The 17,548-nt window shown below is 40.5% G+C and overlaps 2 protein-coding genes and 1 long non-coding RNA gene across 3 annotated transcripts; 1 reads left to right on the top strand and 2 right to left on the bottom strand.

The window, feature by feature from the left end:
* Positions 1-129: 129 nt before the first annotated feature.
* Positions 130-7,492, bottom strand: LOC103982404 (ankyrin repeat domain-containing protein, chloroplastic). The gene is made up of 8 exons (XM_065106691.1): positions 6,704-7,492; positions 5,120-5,196; positions 3,399-3,497; positions 3,093-3,191; positions 1,203-1,301; positions 1,021-1,119; positions 557-731; positions 130-463 (listed from the first exon to the last, which is right to left on the bottom strand). The coding sequence occupies exons 1-7, from the start codon at positions 7,461-7,463 to the stop codon at positions 624-626; spliced, it is 1,341 nt and encodes a 446-aa protein (XP_064962763.1). The 5' UTR covers positions 7,464-7,492; the 3' UTR covers positions 130-463; positions 557-623.
* A 2,421-nt stretch (positions 7,493-9,913) lies between these two features.
* Positions 9,914-11,204, bottom strand: LOC135609257 (uncharacterized). Its single transcript, XR_010485721.1, has 2 exons — positions 10,834-11,204; positions 9,914-10,326 (listed from the first exon to the last, which is right to left on the bottom strand). It is a non-coding gene; the product is annotated as an uncharacterized LOC135609257 (long non-coding RNA).
* A 1,222-nt stretch (positions 11,205-12,426) lies between these two features.
* Positions 12,427-13,654, top strand: LOC103983352 (bZIP transcription factor 27-like). The gene is made up of 3 exons (XM_009400576.3): positions 12,427-13,210; positions 13,301-13,378; positions 13,480-13,654. The coding sequence occupies exons 1-3, from the start codon at positions 12,530-12,532 to the stop codon at positions 13,549-13,551; spliced, it is 831 nt and encodes a 276-aa protein (XP_009398851.3). The 5' UTR covers positions 12,427-12,529; the 3' UTR covers positions 13,552-13,654.
* Positions 13,655-17,548: the final 3,894 nt, after the last annotated feature.

The following is a 17,548-nucleotide window of genomic DNA, read 5'->3' as shown; positions in this document are numbered from 1 at the left end:
ACGAACATGGTGAAGCTGGCCAACATTTATACGTGACTATTTAGGTTCTGACACAGATATGATGTTCGTTTAAAGAAAAGAACAAGAAACACAAAACAAGGGCTTAAGCTATGCTGCAACAATTGCAAGGAACAAAACTAGAAGCTTTTAGGATGTTCTTAATCTGAAATTAGCCCTTAGCACAAAAGAACCCTATGGTCAAAAATGCAAGGACATTTAAGATTCACGTCCACTACCATATCTACATTATAGTTGCGTTCTAGCTTATTGACCTTACACAAAGCTAGCATGACCTTGTAATTGAAGTGTTGACTTGTTTATATGGATACAGAGATTGACCAGGATAGAATTCAGCTACACTCTTAACTTGATTAAGATTAGGCCAAGAGGCAACACTCGCATGGACAGTACCCCCACGGATGAGCGATTGTTAGAACTGAACGTATTGCTGGGCTGTATCTGTCTGCAGTCAGAAAAAATGTAAGTGTTAAATGGCATAAAGCTTAGATGTTATTATATAAAGGACAAAGAAGAACTGATGAAAGATCAATTATACCTGACAATAACGTCATCAAGATGGCGACTTGTCGAAGATGGTCTTATGCAGACAAACATAGGGGAACTCAAGCAGATGTCTTCGACAGGGGAAACTGCTTCAGTAGTTTTATGAGCTCATACGTTCTTGAGTTGTGACCCGAATAAAGACACAGATCTAATGGTGTCAATCCATCCTGATAAAAGGTATCAGTATAAAGTAATGTTAGCATTGGCAAACCAATGAAAGCTAATGGCCAAACATAGATGAATAAGAAATATCATATAAAGGTCAACAATGGCCAATTGGTACCAACTTCATGTCCACTTGCCAAGAAGACAAAATTCCCAAATAATGCACAAAAAAATCCTATTTCAATTTAAGCCAAAAGTCTGTTGCAAAAATATCTCAGAAGGATCTCAGAAGACCACAAATAAATCTCAAATGCACACTTATTAACAGAAAGCCTTCAGTTGGAGAATTACATGATTTCTTATGGTCTTGTCCGCTCCTTTAATCAGCAACAACCTGACTATATCTGTTCTTTGTGTCTGCACGGCAAGATGCAATGGAGTCCATCCATCCTGCAAAAAACTTATGATACTTAATTTTCATCTAGTTAAAGTATAAAAAAACTAGCAATTAATTGAAAACAAAACAAACGTACATCATCTGCAAGGTTTATGTCAACATTATATAATAGAAGGATCTTCATGGTCTGACTTGATGCTGTTTGGACAGCATAATGCATTAAGGTAGCCCCATCCTGATGCAAGTGAGAAATATTAACCTCAACATAATCTACAACATAGAAATCTTAGAACACTTTAGTCTTTAGATCATAAATGGTCAGAAACATAATATGAATTCAGGAAAGACTGTTGTTTAGTGGAGATGATAAATAAATGGCCAGTGCCTACCTATAAAGATTGTTATTTAGCTTACCAAAACCACACTGAAGAAGGAAATAAAAGCAGTATCAACAGAATGGTTACCAATTTCCATCACTAGATGATCAAATAACATCATGAAGCATTCTTGAATATAACAATTTCATAAACATATATCTAGGTATTATATGAAATTTTTGTCTCGATCATGTAATATTTGGTAAGTGTCAATCAAAAATTTTGAAAAATGCCAAAATTTGTTGGCCTTTTAAAGCAAACAATTAGATTCACTTTGACAAGGGTTTCAAGGATCCAAAATGTGTTAACATGACTTCGAAAGTATGTATGACAAACTACATTCATATGGAGTTTTAACAGTCAGTTTTGACAAAACCTGATCAAAAGTGGTTTTTAATTAGTTTGGTTCCTATCTATGATTTTGTGTATATAGGATGATCTGCAGGCTAGTCCCTGCTTGGATAGGTATGTCTAGCGCAGGAGAAGATCCCATGGAATGAAATAGCGTAACACCAGTCATCTAGTTTATACTATTACCACTGACATCACAAATTAAATGGTCAACTTTCCAAAATGACTATCATATTGACATGTTTGTTGAAAACTTCAATAACAAGTAAATAACAAAATAATGCCATCGAAAAAAGATACTAAGATGCATTATTTGCTTTATAGGGGAACTAAAAACCTAAATTTGTCGTAGGATGGAATTAGCACAACTGATAAATGAGGATATTTTTTAAAGGCGGTTGGGAAACCACAAGAAGATAATCCAAGTGATCTGGTAAGTAGAGTGAGTATTCAATTAATTGATCCCACATGAAAAGCAAAGGAAACATTGTTAAGGAGAAAAAATGTACAAGCACTAGGATCAATGTTCCAGAAGGAAAGCTCATCAATATCTGTGAGCATAAACATTTAACATGAGGACAAGCATATTCAGGTCTTTAGATCTATCAATCTTCAGTGATATATGCAAAATGAAAGTAACGGCACAGATCTGGTGATCCTGCAAAGTACCTTCCCCTCCTCCTCAAGAAGCTAAAAAATGTCAACATTGGGCAGCAGCAGCTGCATGCTACTTCTCCAATTCTTCAATGGAGAAGGATCAACAAGAATAAGCCAAAAGCAACCTATGGATTGGCCTAGTTTGGCTTTGCATTGGCCATTCATACCAATTTCAAACTGATTACTGCCAAGACCAGCAAATTCCAACCAATTCAGATACAAATCCTCTAGCAGCATGAATGCTGAATTGTGTACACATGGTTGCAGTTGGGTTTAGGCCAAGTCAGATCATATCAGAACTAACAGAACACAGTTAAGAACTAACTGAAACTGTAAAGCACAGTGTACCCAATTTGAATATATCATTTGTGAAACCTTACAGTGAGCATTTCCACTTTGTTGACTTTTGTACTATTTTCTAGTATTTTTCTAGAATAAGTTTTTTTTCACCTCAAAAGAAAAAAGTTACATTTGTGATCACTAGATGTTATGACATCAAATAGATAAAATTATGGTAGCCAAAAAATTAAGAATGAATCTTACAAGTGTATCGGTCAGCAGCAATGAAAAAATGTCACAGCATATACAAGCAAGAAAGCATATAATATTATATGCAGCAAATAAGATCTCATAGTGCTTACTTTATCACGAATGAAAGGATTTGCTGAATTTCTGAGGAGGTAGTTGATAACAGCCTGCTTCTTACAAAGAATTGCTTTGTGTATTGCCGACAAACCATCCTATGAGATATCAAAGAGATTAATAGAATATTCCCTACATCACAGAACCATAATGCACAAAGCTTTCACGAATGTTTGTGCACTAACACACAACCTCATGGTTACTATTTAGCAATAACAAGCTTCCCTTGATTGGTTCCAAGTGAATATCCAATAAGTTCATAACAAGACAGAAAAAGATTTCAACAAATGGTGATTTTATCATACCTTATCAACACCATTGATGTCAACATTGTGCTTTAGTAATGTATCCAAAAGAAAGAATTCTCCTGATGCAGCAAGACTGTGTAGAGGGAGCCATTTACTCTGAAAAGAAAAAAAATGTAACCATTTTTAAAGAACAATGAAAATAAGAAAAAAGTCACAAACCAGTTGACACCCTATGAAGCAGAAAATACAGAAGCATGATACAATTACATCACAATAACTGCTGCCAAGATCAGAATTCTAGCATAACATACATGGGCTTAAATTGGATCAGATCATTGACTAGTTTCATAAGATTTAACCAATTTCCCCAAATAAAAATTGGAAAATCAAAAAAATAAGATGCATTCATCTGAAAATGGATCATTTATTTTAAAAATTAAGATCTGATCAGATTGATGAAATTAGGAAAAACAAATCAGAGGATTGGCTCCAACAAGATGTACGAATAAAAATCTACCTAAAGTTACAAAATAGTTAAAACATAAAATATATATACAAAAATAATGTTTTTTAATTGTTTTACAAGAAAAAACTGTGAAATACTTATATTGTGACTATATACATTGTTTATTAAGACAATATCAATGCACATCATTTTTAATATTATGCAAGTTTCAAAACATAATGCTTACTAAATGAAACTTCTTGTTTAATCAAGCAATAAAAGTAGTGAATGGAATTCTTGTAATGTATGTCACCATACAGAATATTTTACAGTAGCCAGTAGTGTTATGTTTTTATAATATATTACTTAGAATTTATCGGTTATTACTTGTTATATTTACATTTCTATTAATCATAAAAAATTAGAAAATTGAATATGCAGATACTAGTGTATCAAAAATAGGTCAAACCGATTCGTACCGTCCAATATTTACCTATCCAACTAATAACTGGCACCTGGATCAAACAATTTCACTTGGTCAATTTGTAGTCCTATCAATTTATTTTTGAACTTTTCAACAATGACAATTGCCTTTTTCTTTTAAATGTACTATATCCCACTTTCTCTCCCCCAATCTTCTCTTGTACACCACCTGTTGCCTCACTGCCATCATCTGCTGCCTCGGCGCCACCACCCGTTGCCTTGCTACAATCTGCTGCCTCACACTGCCACTTCTTCCTCCACCTCCTCCTCCTCCATCTCTTCATCATCCTGCCCCCTCTTCTCTCACTGTCTTGATCGATGGCAATTGATACACCAACATTATATGTATCAATATATCAGTATGTCCTAGAACCATACCAGTACGCCGAAAACTGTTATCGGTCACAAAATGAAACTTTTATACAATAAAAGAAAAAAAGTTTTTAAGTAGAAAGAATACAGTGTACAAATCTTCAAAGATGATTAATTTAAAAAATAAAGAAGACATTTTAAATAAAGATAAAATATTTGCCCTTAAGCAAACTTGAAGTCAAGAAAATTACATTGATAAATTTTATAGCAAACATATTAACTTTCTCACATAACTCCGAGTTGAGCACTTTGTTGAGAACATGTAATAAGTTCCACTTGTAACAAGCAAACATATAACCAATATGTGATCAATAAATTCCACTTGTAACAGGCAGACAACAACATTACATGACATGAGATCAATAACTTAATTCAAACAGATAATTCTTAGCATTTTATACAATTCATTCAGAATATGCAAATGAGTAATATTCCATAGATGAATCCAGTACATGTAATTTGAAAATAAACGACTTACTGAAGTTGCTTCTGCCAAATTAGGTATGCGTTTATTTAAGAGAACCTTTTCTTCTGGTGTGAACAGCTTACGCCGACCTGCAAAATTGTGTAAATAATTGCTATATCAAAACCAAGTCTGACATAAAGCATAGTAAGGACAACTACATTGTAATAATTGGGGAAAAAACAAGACTAATCCTTACATAGAACCCTTCAAGAAGATTCATCTAAGATCTTGCTATGTAAAACTTAACCATAAATGTAGATATACAAACAGATGATACAAATTGGATTGAAGAAACATACCAGAATTATGAAATAAAAAAGTACTAGGCAATGAACAAGTATTTCAACCATGAAACAAGAAGTTGACTACGGACAAGAAAAATAATATTGGTATCAGCTTTCATTGACTACCCTGAAGGAACAATTGCAGACCGGTGGTATTGCACTGATGACTGAAGAAAGATCCAAGTTCAGACCAGGAAAATCATTCCTTTATCCCATTTCTATACTCTAGCAATATTTCCAAGTCATGAAAAGAAATGGGCCAAAGTATTTACTAATAGAACAAACATCAGCACACAAAAAGGACAATTTGGATTATTATGGTTTGGCTGTTGTGTAATATGTATAATATTACACATATTATATATGTATCTGTATGTATCTGCATTTAATATGTACTTACAAATGCAGATACATATTTTACACATATTACACATATGTATAATATTACCTCCCACATATTTAATATAAAGCATGCCAAAAGTTGCACAAATTTTGCATAACATGTATCAAGCTATGGATGATTATGGTTTGGCTGCATATCAGAGCCAGATCTTCACATCATTGGAATGAAAGGAGGTATTCGAGTGATTTTGATCTTAGGAATCTCATCCTTAAGCCACAGGGATAGCAATTGAACTTTCAACTTTACAAAAATAGTTTATAGCTATATGAAGCATATCTTCATGTTGCCATGTAGTCCTGCCCACACCAGTCTTTGCCTACTCCACCTAACCAGGACATCAGATGCATCTTCTACTATCTCTTCTCCTTGTTCAACATTCATCTAACCTCACAAGCTTGACAAACTAATTGTCGCTATATCTTACTGTTGAATGGAAAATATACTCTGTCGCCATCACTGATAAGCCCCTTCTTGTTGAGAAGCATACACATATATGACATAGTAAATATTAAGAAAGTTGTAATGAAAGATTCTGTTGAATATTTGTGATCCAAAGAGGTGCTTAGTTGAATTAGTTTTAACACTATATTGAGTTCTACCTGTATCACACATTTCTGCCTCATTAGAAAACGCATGTAATTTTTGGCTTACATGCTCCTTATAGATAGACAAATGAGAGTAAGAGGCCCAGACTTGCAGGAGAATTATCAGAAGTTACTTTCACTTATTCTTTCCAATATAGCCATTCATGTTCCACTGCTCACAGTTCATCATGCAAAAGTTCATGGCTGCTCAAAACAACTACTAATCTTGCTACAACCAAATGTCTATAGCATCAATAGTAAGAGACAAGGAAAGGGAAAGAATTGATACTAGAACTGATATAGAGAGCCCAAATACCAAACTCACCTTGGGGATTCTTGTCATCATCCACATCTCTGGGCACATACTTTCCGCTATTGAAGAATTCTCTGATATCCTCCAAAGTTCCCCCATCCAACCCCAGTCTAGGGTTCCTCGGAGCCACTCTTCCTCCCGGTAGCCCCTTCTGCTCGGGAGGCACCGCCGCCTGCGGAAACTCGCGTGGATCATCGAGGACCACGGGCTTCAGCTGGGCGAGCTTCATCTCTCGGTACGTCCGGTACTCCTCCATGTCCGGCACGGGCGGCTTCTTCCTCCGTTCCATCCGGCTTCCGAACTTCAACTCATGCGAGATCCTCCGCTTCTCCTTCTTCGTCATGTTGATCTCCTCCACCGCTTCCTTCCACTTATTCGGAACTAAGCTCTCGGTTTCCGCCGTGGAGGCAGCGGCGGCGGGCCTTCTCCGCCCCGGCCTACCGGCCTCCTCGGAGGGGGACGGTGGGTCGAAGGGGTCGCCATCCTCGAAGGCACCATCCTCGAAGACGAGGCAATCGCCGATGACGAGCTCCTCGTCCTGCGGTACCAGGAGTTGTGGGTCTCGCTGCTGATCTCGATCAGGGTTCTGATAAGAATAGGGGAAGGAAGAGGCAGCGGCGGCAGGGGGGAAGGGTTTGAGGGCGGGGAAGGGAGAGCAGAAGGGGAGAGTGATGGGAGGAGAGTGGCAGGAAGAGCGAGGGTAGCGTGAAGGAGAGGTGACGAAGGGGAGTGAGATGTTGAGAGAGAGGAGGTGAAAGCACAGCGGGGGCATTTCGCTTCGGCAGCGCCGACTCAAACGAATTGCGGTAATATTTCTATTCTAACGTTTATATTGAGGATATTATGTAAATTAAAATATCAACAAACGTTTTATTTACTAATAGTTATTACATAATACTATAATAATATATATTTCTACATACAAATTAGAGCTAAATTTAGAGTGATAAATAATAAAATTATTAAATTTTAAGTGAACATTTATACTTATACTCATTTCAAAATTCACTTATCAGTTATTAAGATTTTAAATTTTCATCTATTAAAATTTCTAAAAAATAATAATTTAAAGGCTCAACCTTTTTATTAGAAAAATAATCGAGACATCATCTAATGAATTTTTTTATCAAAATCACTTGTCATATGATTTAAATATACTAACTAATTTATCGATAATTAATCATTTGTCGTATAAATTGATTTTCTACATCAAATTGGAGGTTTGTGCATGTATAGCACATGGCAATTAAATTTAAATTGTGATATTAACTATCTCAAGCTCTTTAAGAGGATCACAAAACATTACTCTTCATGACGTAGCTTTACCTCTATTCTGGTACCTGCATCCCTCCTTTCAACCTCGAACTGCAGCAATGCTCAATAGTTCCAATCCCTTTGGAGAGAGAAAGAATATGTTAGGTGATCGGATGCTACTTTCGTACCCTTGGGGAATTGCTTGAGACCATCTCATTGGAGTTGATGACCTTCAAAGTAGCAGCTCTTTCATGTAATCAATGGCGTCTCCAAGGATGGATGTCCTGTCCATCTACCATTGGATGTTGCTATCCAAGCATGCAAAGATCCAAAAAGAAGGAAACAAAGAGCTTAACTGCGATTTCTATCTTGCTTATCCAGCTGGGAACAACAGATCCCGAGCATGGAGAGCCTATCATTGGGCCTCTTCCTGCTCCTCTACGCCATCAAGTTCTTGGATGGCAGACCATCCACCTTTCTCATCCGGTTGTTCTTTCTCCCCATACAGGAGCCCGGATTACTGGAGGCTACAGGAACACTACGCCGCTCGTCATTTAAAACAGGTTCGTAACCTTCGTGAGAGGAGAAAGGGAGAGACCCATGACTCTGCATCCCTGTTGAGGAGTGGGAATCTGATGCTACTGCCGCGGGTCCTCCCGAGAATGGGCAGCAGGCTTCACCGTGGGAGTCATTGTTCAGCTTTGAAGCCAACCATAGCCTTTTTTAGTTCACTGTAATCTGGTGAAACCAAGCTTGGGATCTCCTGTGAGCAATCTAGTCTCCCTCCATCACATAACAGGAGCTCACTCGTTCCCACAGGATAGCTGTCCCATGTCTCCCTCCTCAGAGCGAGAAGTTCGTCCAAGAAGCCTTCCTCATCAAGCTCCATCTCTCTCTCTCTCTCTCTGGTACCGTGAGCTTGCACCAATCTGATGACTGCATATAAAATCTCAAGAAATCTCTCTGGTACCGAAGCCACACGGCACAAGACTGGAAAGAATCTCTTCTTTCTTTAGTATTTCTATCACTGCATTGCTTGATCACAATGATCCGATATCCTGTTCATCAATTTCTATAGACTTATGCTCAAGATATTTTATTCCCATGGCCTGAAGGCATTGGCCCACAGATCTGTCGGGACGAGGTAGGATAAGAAGTTAATTAGCACGAAAGCTAAGATCCTAGTCGTCAACGCGACACATGGAGTACTGCTGAGGAATAAGTACAAAGACTATGTTGTCTTTCGGGCCACTGCTCATTGCCTCACTCCTCGGTGTCGTCTTTCTTAGGCTCTGACCCTCTATTCTTAGGTCATGAAAGCTTGCCTGCCATTGTTTAGAGAGATCATGTGTTCTTTACTGACGATTAATGGAATGTCTTTTTCACTCGTCCCCATAAACATAAAAGAAGAATTGACTCAGAACAATCATTTCGTCAAGACTGGGAATAATATATTGTACACCATCTCATGTGGAAGACTCTGCAGTGGCTCCTTCTGCGTTCGAACTTGACAAGACTTTCTCCGGAAAAGTTGCATCAGTAATACACATCAAGAACAAAAGCTTCACATGGTAAAGGTTTCCTTTGTAGGACATTTCTCCAAGATTCAAACCATTTAATCTTTGTAAACACAAAAGCTCTGCCGCAGATGGGTCGAGATGATTACTGCAATCGAAGCATTCATGTAAATCTTTATGAAACCAAGGAGTATGAATAAGGAGTATGAAACCAAGGCTCATATGTACATGCTGGTGGTAGATCCATGTCCTGCACAAACTTGAGTATCCAAAGGAAGACCAGCTCTCTTCGCCTTTGTGAGAGAAAACTCCTTTTTGATGTTACATCTGTTGCTGCTTCGTGTATCCTATAGATCTCAGCTCGCAGAAAAGGATGCCCGAAGGACAAATTTATATTCTTGAGAGTCGTTTCGTTTTCTAGTTTCATGTCTTTGGAGTTGCCCTCTAGTAATTAAGACCAATCTTTTTTGCATTAAGGAGATTGCGAAGTTAACAATGAGTCGAACACCAAAATACAAATTGGGATCCATAGAAGATGATATGATGCAGGACTAGAGAAGACTGAGAAAATGGTGCAGTCTTCAGCTATCCTCAGGAACGCTTTGGAGACCCTTTCTGCTCTCGGCTCTCTTCCTCATGTGCGACGCGACCATTTGCCGGAGTTATCGTTTGCTCGTCACGACGTATTACTCCATCACCTCCAATGGCCTCTCCTGCTGTGATCCTTGTCTGGTTCTCGAGGCAAAAGAAGCACTTCCAGAGGCCATGGCAATCTTTCTTGGTGAACTTGGGCTCCATTTCAAGCTGTGTTGCTAACTCCTCTTCAGGGATCAATGCGCAGTAGTCATTGGTTTCTATTTGCATCTGTAATCGAAGCAGTGGATTGTTAAAGCAGATAAGGATGATCTATTCAATGAAGCAAACATAACTTCATGATTACGATGAAATAGAACAAGGAAGAAGTAGCTATTCCGATCACCTCAATCATACGTCTAATTGTGTCCGTAGAATATGGCAATCATAAAGCTTCGATGGATTGTCAAAGGGGTCCTCTTGATTTAAGCGAGAATTCATACTTTTCATCAACTTGACTTCACATAGGAAAATATGGTGTTTGAGGCTATTTATGACTCTTAGGTAGGGCCAAGAATAATTTAAAACGTTGGATTATACCCACGCAAATGGGACAAGCAATAGTTGCAGAGAGATCCTAACAAGTGATCTTTCTGGTGCAAGTATTTCGAGATTTTTTTTCGGTGCTATAAAGATGTCAAGGAGGGCAAAATATCATCGTAAAAACTTGTTTAGATCGTCTTAATATTAGTTACGATTCTTCTCCAGGTCTATAGAACTACATGGATAGCAACCGACCCAGAAACAAACACAGAGGGATGGCAATGGCAGAGCGGAGGCTGCATCAAGAGATGGCGTCGCTTGCAGTAGGAAAAGAAAAGCTCGCTCAACACGACGATGAATGGAGGCAAGAAGCCTTGACGATATTAGTATCGGTGGCGGCAGCGGAGGTGAAGAGACGCAGGGCAAGAACTCGCAGGAAGACGTGCCGTAGCCTCGCCGAGATCTACGCAGTCACCGAGCCCATCGAAGGGAAGCAGCCGCCTCGAGTGCAAGACAGCTATGATAGTTGAAATGTATGGCCTTTTCTTGGTTCCTCTCGCTTCCTCCTCTTGATGGCTTGGAATCAGTTCTTACTCATGAAGTGGTGCAATGTTAGCTTTCTACTGCAGTAAAAAGAGAGAACTACAAAGCAAGTCAATTATTGTGGGAAGGTGATGAACTCCAATAATGCATGATAAAAAGAGAGAACTACATAAGTGATGGGCTAAATTTTATTTTCACAGCAGTTCATTTAATTCTACACAGACATCAATAGAGCATGTGCTAATCTTATCTTATTGAGACTTCTAATCCTAATTAATTGTCTGTAATAATAATATATCTTTAATCAGTAGTGTCTTTTTAGGTTCTCTGAGAACTCAGATACTATGCAAATAACAAGGGCCGCTTTGGTGAATTAAGAGTTTGCTGCTGATTTCTACTAGAACTGGAGGAGACACTGTGGACAACCTTCTTCTTCCCCCCTTTACATCCGCAAGCCTCTCATCTATGCCTATCTCAGAAGTCCTGTTCCAAGACATTATACCTATGATAAAAGAGTCACCTTCCCATGTAGCATATAAGGCAGCAGCAGTGCAGGCTACCCCTCCATGGGTGGCTTCACGTCTAAATCAACTCTATCCACCGTGTAATGTGTGGGAGATGTAAAAACCCGGACCCTCACAGCTCTCCCGTTTGAGAGAGGGAGAGAGAGAGAGAGAGCAGAGCCAGTGGTAAATCGGCAAAATCCTTCCATATCTCCACTGTATCCCTAGGTGACGGCACTGACATGCATCGACGTGAGTTCAAACAGTGCACAGCCTCCCTCTTTACGCTCTATATTTGCTCTTATATTCCCTTCGAATCTAGCACAGTATAATCACCGCAGAGACCCGTCACATCGGCAGAGACCTTGTTTAGCTCTTTGCCCACTCATGGCCGGCGGTTCTCATTACCCCCACTGCAAACCAGAACTCCACCATCACCTCTTCTTTCATGTCACGCTTCAGACCATCAATGCAAAGGCGCTTGCAGTACCTGCTTCTTTTGCTCCTCCGGACAAAGCGACAATAAAGGCAAACGAGTTGGTGAATCCAAGCAAAAACACATGGTGAAGGTTGTGTTGGGGATCATATGCGGCAGCAGTGTAAGTTCCGTTAGGTATTAGTCAAAGGAAGCCCATACGTACAACTTTTCCTTCGCTCCCTCTGGTGAAAGATATCTCTTTGAAGTCGTCTTGGATACTGTGAGTCGCAAGCACGTGTCTGTGTGTACCTTTTGTACGGGGAATGTCTCTGTTTTTTATAAGGAAATGAGTGAGAGGTTTGTTGGAGAAAAAGGGTTCATCAAGCTCCTCATCTCGATTCGATCTCCATGCTTCACATCACAGGAAGAGCGTAAGCAAGCCTCTTCTCTTCTCCCTTAAGCCTCCACACACTTCGTGCGGTCGGCCATGTGGTCCTTGGAGCAGCCTGACAACAGCCATAAGAACAAGAGCAGCACCAACGGAAACAGTAACGGTGGCAACAACAGGGTGCTGTCTTCCTCCTCCTCCTCCTCCAGGTCTTCCCCTTCCTCGAACGCTTCTATCCTCATCCCCCAGACACCGAGGAGGAGGACCATGGAAGAGGTGTGGAAGGACATCACCCTCAACACCTTCCACCAAGAGAGGCCGATCACTCCTCTGGACCACCATATTTATCACCATCACCACCACGCGAACTCTTCGCCTTCCTTCAAGGGCATGATCCTGCAGGACTTTCTGACCGGGCCATCGAACAGGCCCCTCCCCGTCTCGCAGACTGTCGTCGAGCAGCTGCCACTGCCACTGCCACCTCATCCGTCTCCTGCCCTTCCCGAGACTGCCCTCAGCTTGAACTCGGGGTTGGAGTTCCAGTACCTGGGACCTGACGCCACCAATTCCCACTCCAATTCTAGCTCCAGTGGCCACAACGCCTCCTTCATCTCCTCCGCGTTCTCCTCTGTCGCCGTCGGTCCACCATCGCCCACCGGTCTCTTCTCAATGTGCTCCAAGAAGCGGTTGCAAGAAAACCCCGCCATCGGCGTCGATCGTCACCACAAGCGAATGATCAAGAACCGGGAGTCTGCAGCCCGATCACGCGCAAGGAAACAGGCATGGAATCTCATGCATCCTCTTGACGGTTTAAACGGTTCAGCTGAAGCCATCGATCTTTTCGTGTAAGAAACTACGTTCTGGTTGCAGGCGTATACCAATGAGCTAGAGCTGGAGGTCTCCCATCTGAAGGAGGAGAACTCCAAGCTGAAGAAGCAATACGAGGAGGTAACTTCGCTAGTCTAAAGAAATGCATACTTGCGTCACAAAGTACAATAGCATATCTCGAGCATTTCCTTCTCGTTGATTAATCACTGTCATGTGGGCAGCTTCGTTCGGCAATCGGAAACCCACTGCCCAAAAGAAACCCACTACGGAGGAGCACAACTGCACCATTTTGAGAAATGAGCCGGAGAAGGGGAACATTTAGCTGCAGCTCTGAATCCTCTTCCACACTCATTCGACTGTTTCCATCGTTGTTGTATATATGCATCTTGTTCTCCCCCTTAGCCTTTTCCTGAAACGAGATAGTATGAGCAGCATTATCCCAGTGCCTGTGCAGAAATGGTAAATGCCTCTTTGGACATCTTCGGATGAATCATCTTTGGAGGAGTCTAAACAGAAGCCCCTCCTTAGCTTCCTTTTCTCTTCAAATCAAAAACGTCGGTAGGAATGCATAGTTCAAATTGGTGTGCATGATTTCCTTGTCAGATTTGCATGTAAACGGAACAACATCTTGGGGGTAGGTTGCTGAGTGTGGGCTGGGCGGCCCCTTCAAATGAAAGGGAGAGGCGGAACCCTCTGACAAACATGGGGAGGGAGGGGGACGTCGGTGTTCCGGCCATTTGTTTTGTAGCGGCGCGGGCCAGTCTCGGCCATCATGAATGCGTGCTGCCATCCACCAATGGCCACAGTGGTCCATCACCGATGCGGCCCTACGTTCGTTGGACACGGCTGGAGCTTCGTTCATCTCAAGCAATGGTCTGCTGAGTCTGCAGTGCCCACTGCGATGGGAGGATCCTTAAACCGTGTTGACTTTGACCCGGTAGCAAAACCGGCCGTTCATCAGGCGACGTGTTAATCGAAACGAAGACCGCGGACCTCTGGCCTTTCGATGGATCCATGATCGCTACGTGGCAGCTTCTGATTGGTGCACATGGGAGTCGACCGGCAAGCCGAGATAAAAAGTAAGCGCCAATACATGCAGCGTGGCTCAGCTCCACGAGGAAGATCAAAGGCATAATTAAATATTTTAATTTATTTTTATTTCTTTATAAAACATGCCAATCGAGACAGGTTCAAATTAGGCCTTTTAATTAAATTAGTAATTTCTGTAAATATATCCCAGTGGTTTGTACATTTTTATGTAATTTTTTGTCGACCCATTAATATCTAATCAGGAGGAATATTCACGATAATTTATGTAGCTTAGAAAGCATAAATCAGACCCAAAGGGAAGCCATAAATAATGACAAATGTCACAGAAAAATGTACCACATTGTAACAGTACAAAGACAGCAATTGGTTGCACTTATTAGTACTGGTGAAAATTCAAAAGCTATTACTTGCACATGCTATCTCGCAGGTGGACAAGAAGTGCTTTATTTGAGTGCATCAAACATCTCAGAAAAATGTTAGCAGGTGCTGTTGGATGTGCGCAGAAAACAAGATATATTTCTGATGTCATATTTATTACAATTCAAGATTATATTGCCTTGATCGAGCATTTAAAAGAAGCAAAATTAATGGTTTAGCGATGGAAAATAATTAGTACATTAATGTCATCAGTATTATACAAGTGTCTCCGAACACATTCACCACTCTACGATTCGCCCTCCTACCGTACATCTTTTCTTCTTCTTTCCTTGAGAGGCTGACGAAGGAAAGAAAGAAAGGACGTGGCTTTATCTTCTTAAAGGCGGAGGAGGCGCCGGAGCTCGTCGGTGGCGCCACTGTGCCTTGCACCACCGTCGCTTGCTGCAGTCCTAAGCCTCGTGAGGGCAAAGCTCGGCAATGGTAGGCTACTCGGGGGCGGCGACGGCGAGTATGCGGTGTCCATCATGGTCTCCTGAGTCTCCTCCTCTGCCTGATCGTTTCGCCCGAGTCTCGGTACCGATGCACTTGCCTTTGTTATTGGCTTCTTTGGCTCGTCATCGTTTGGCTGACGGACTCTAGTGGCCATCTCCTTCTTCGAGGTCGCCGTTGGCCTTCCTTTCCTCGTTTGATCTCTGGATCTACCACTGCTTACTGTGATCATAGTGTTTTTCTTCGTGCCGGGAGGTAGAGGAAGGAGAGGTGTTCGTAGCAGTGGAAGACGAGGAGACACCATTGAACGAGCAGAGGAAGAAAGCGGCAGCAGCGGTGAGCAAAAGAAACCCGAAGGGACGTAGTTTCTTACAGATGATACGTATCAAGAGCAAAGAAAACGATATCCATGGTTAGTAGCGAAGAACCACTCTCGATCTCATCAAATACATAGATCAAGAACATCCACAAAGTCTATTTGCACAACGTAAACATCCGCCACACCAAAGTAATCGAAGATCTTTGCACGGAAAGTGTGAAAGATCTGAGACTACATCTATCTGAAAAGCTAACAAACCCAGCAGCAACAACATGAAAGAAACCCAACCAGCAGTACATAAAATGATAAGAGACCGTCTTCCTACCCACCCCTACCCTTGGATCGCCTCTCCTCCCTTGGCCTACCCTTTTGAGCCAACTGCACTCTTCTTATACAAGAACAGGGATTAAATAAAGGCTTCTTTAATTTTTGGTGGCTGGCAGATGCCGGCAGCAGGACAGGATCCGGGCCCGGGCACAATCTTTCTGCAGGGCGGCTACCGACCTTAGAATGTCGACTGTTGGATCGAGATGTCGTTCCATCCTCGCCTTTCTTTTTGTTCCTCCACCTCCAACGAGCACTCAGCGAAATTGACGCCTCCATCTTTTTGTTCCTCAAACTTTATGCATCTTGTATTGTTTATCTCACAGTCAAAAGCGACATGTCACGTAGATTTTGGTTGTTTGAACCCTCGTAATTGTATAATACATATATAATCGATGTCTCAAAATTTGGTGTGCTGGTCAATCTCTCGGTGGACAATGTGTTGGTGAGATGAGATAAGGAATATTTGAGTTGTTCCTAATCAAAATTATGGAGACCACAACATTCACATTAGGAAGTAGGTGATATGAAGGAGGGGGTTTGTCTGTATTCAAGCATTTGGAACGTGTCAGGTCAAGTTGAAGATGTGATGTCCATAAGATATGAGCTTAGGTCAGCTTGATCAAGTAACATGGATCCATGACCAATTCTGATAATAGCAAATCAATTCAGAATCCCAATAATCATAATTATAACTTTTAGGGTATTATAAATTAATTTAAGTGGTTATAGATGAAAAATTATGAAAGCCTTAGCATATTTCAAAATATAGGACGATAACAATTCTATTTTTTTACACTCGCCTTAAATCTAAATTGTATATTTAAAAATATTAAAATATTTATAATCATTTATCGTGGAAGAATGATAATAAAAACGGAAGATATTGCCTGATAATTTTGAATGTGATATTGCACCAAATCAGTTTGAGTGACGTTTCGATTCAAGCTTATTTTTTTATCTATAGGAAACACTTTATGTTTTATAATAATAAAGGTATTTTGATTTTGATGTTTTTTTTTTTGTTAGGAATGATTCTATTCAATATTACGGAAATAAAGTTTTTTTATCTTCTGAAAAATCGTCCAAAATAAAATATTTTTGTACAACACTCATGTAATTTTGGATAATTTTTTAAAAAATATTGTTTTAAGAAATTTACAAATAGTATTATTATTTTCAAAAATTCCACCTCACTAGCTGTCACCTTCGTCTATGATCGCCTCCACGTGTGATCCCCTAGGTACTCCGCTTTCATCTCTGATCATCTCCATAAATAAGTCTTTCTATCCTCTGCTCATCGTTCTTATCTATCCCTGATCGTCTCCATGCATAAGCCTCTCCACTCTCCACTCATCACCCTCGTTAGACCCTTATTGTATTTGCTTCTACCTAAGTGTCTCCATACATCATCGCTGATCATGTTCATCCTCACCTCACTTATCTGCTTTCTTTACCTCAATTATTATCCTTACCAATGTCCCCTCCTTCAAGATCAACTCCATGGACGAATGAAATAAGGGATTAAGAAGTGCTCTTGCCTATGGCCCTTTGTAATAAAGTGACAACGAGGATGATAGAGATGATGGAGTGAGGATAGGTGACAATAGGGGCGGGAGTAGTGGGGCCATGGTGAGGATAATAAAACGAAGGTGAAGGCAAAGATGACTAAGAGCGGACGAGAGCCATAGATAACGAGTGAGAGGTTTATATGTGAAGATAAAAGAAGT

The sequence above is a fragment of the Musa acuminata genome, chromosome BXJ2-4 (assembly GCF_036884655.1).
Source record: "Musa acuminata AAA Group cultivar baxijiao chromosome BXJ2-4, Cavendish_Baxijiao_AAA, whole genome shotgun sequence".
Taxonomy (NCBI): Eukaryota; Viridiplantae; Streptophyta; class Magnoliopsida; order Zingiberales; family Musaceae; genus Musa; species Musa acuminata.
This window is presented reverse-complemented; position numbering and strand designations above follow the sequence as displayed.

Coding starts and splice junctions, on each gene's coding strand:
- LOC103982404 (XM_065106691.1), bottom strand. CDS start 7,463: ATGCCCCCGCTGTGCTTTCACCTCCTCTCTCTCAACATCTCACTCCCC. Junction 5,197..6,703: donor TGATGACAAGAATCCCCAAG/GTGAGTTTGGTA, acceptor ACAATTTTGCAG/GTCGGCGTAAGCTGTTCACA. Junction 3,498..5,119: donor ATTTGGCAGAAGCAACTTCA/GTAAGTCGTTTA, acceptor TTTTCTTTTCAG/AGTAAATGGCTCCCTCTACA.
- LOC103983352 (XM_009400576.3), top strand. CDS start 12,530: ATGTGGTCCTTGGAGCAGCCTGACAACAGCCATAAGAACAAGAGCAGC. Junction 13,211..13,300: donor GATCACGCGCAAGGAAACAG/GCATGGAATCTC, acceptor TTCTGGTTGCAG/GCGTATACCAATGAGCTAGA. Junction 13,379..13,479: donor TGAAGAAGCAATACGAGGAG/GTAACTTCGCTA, acceptor TCATGTGGGCAG/CTTCGTTCGGCAATCGGAAA.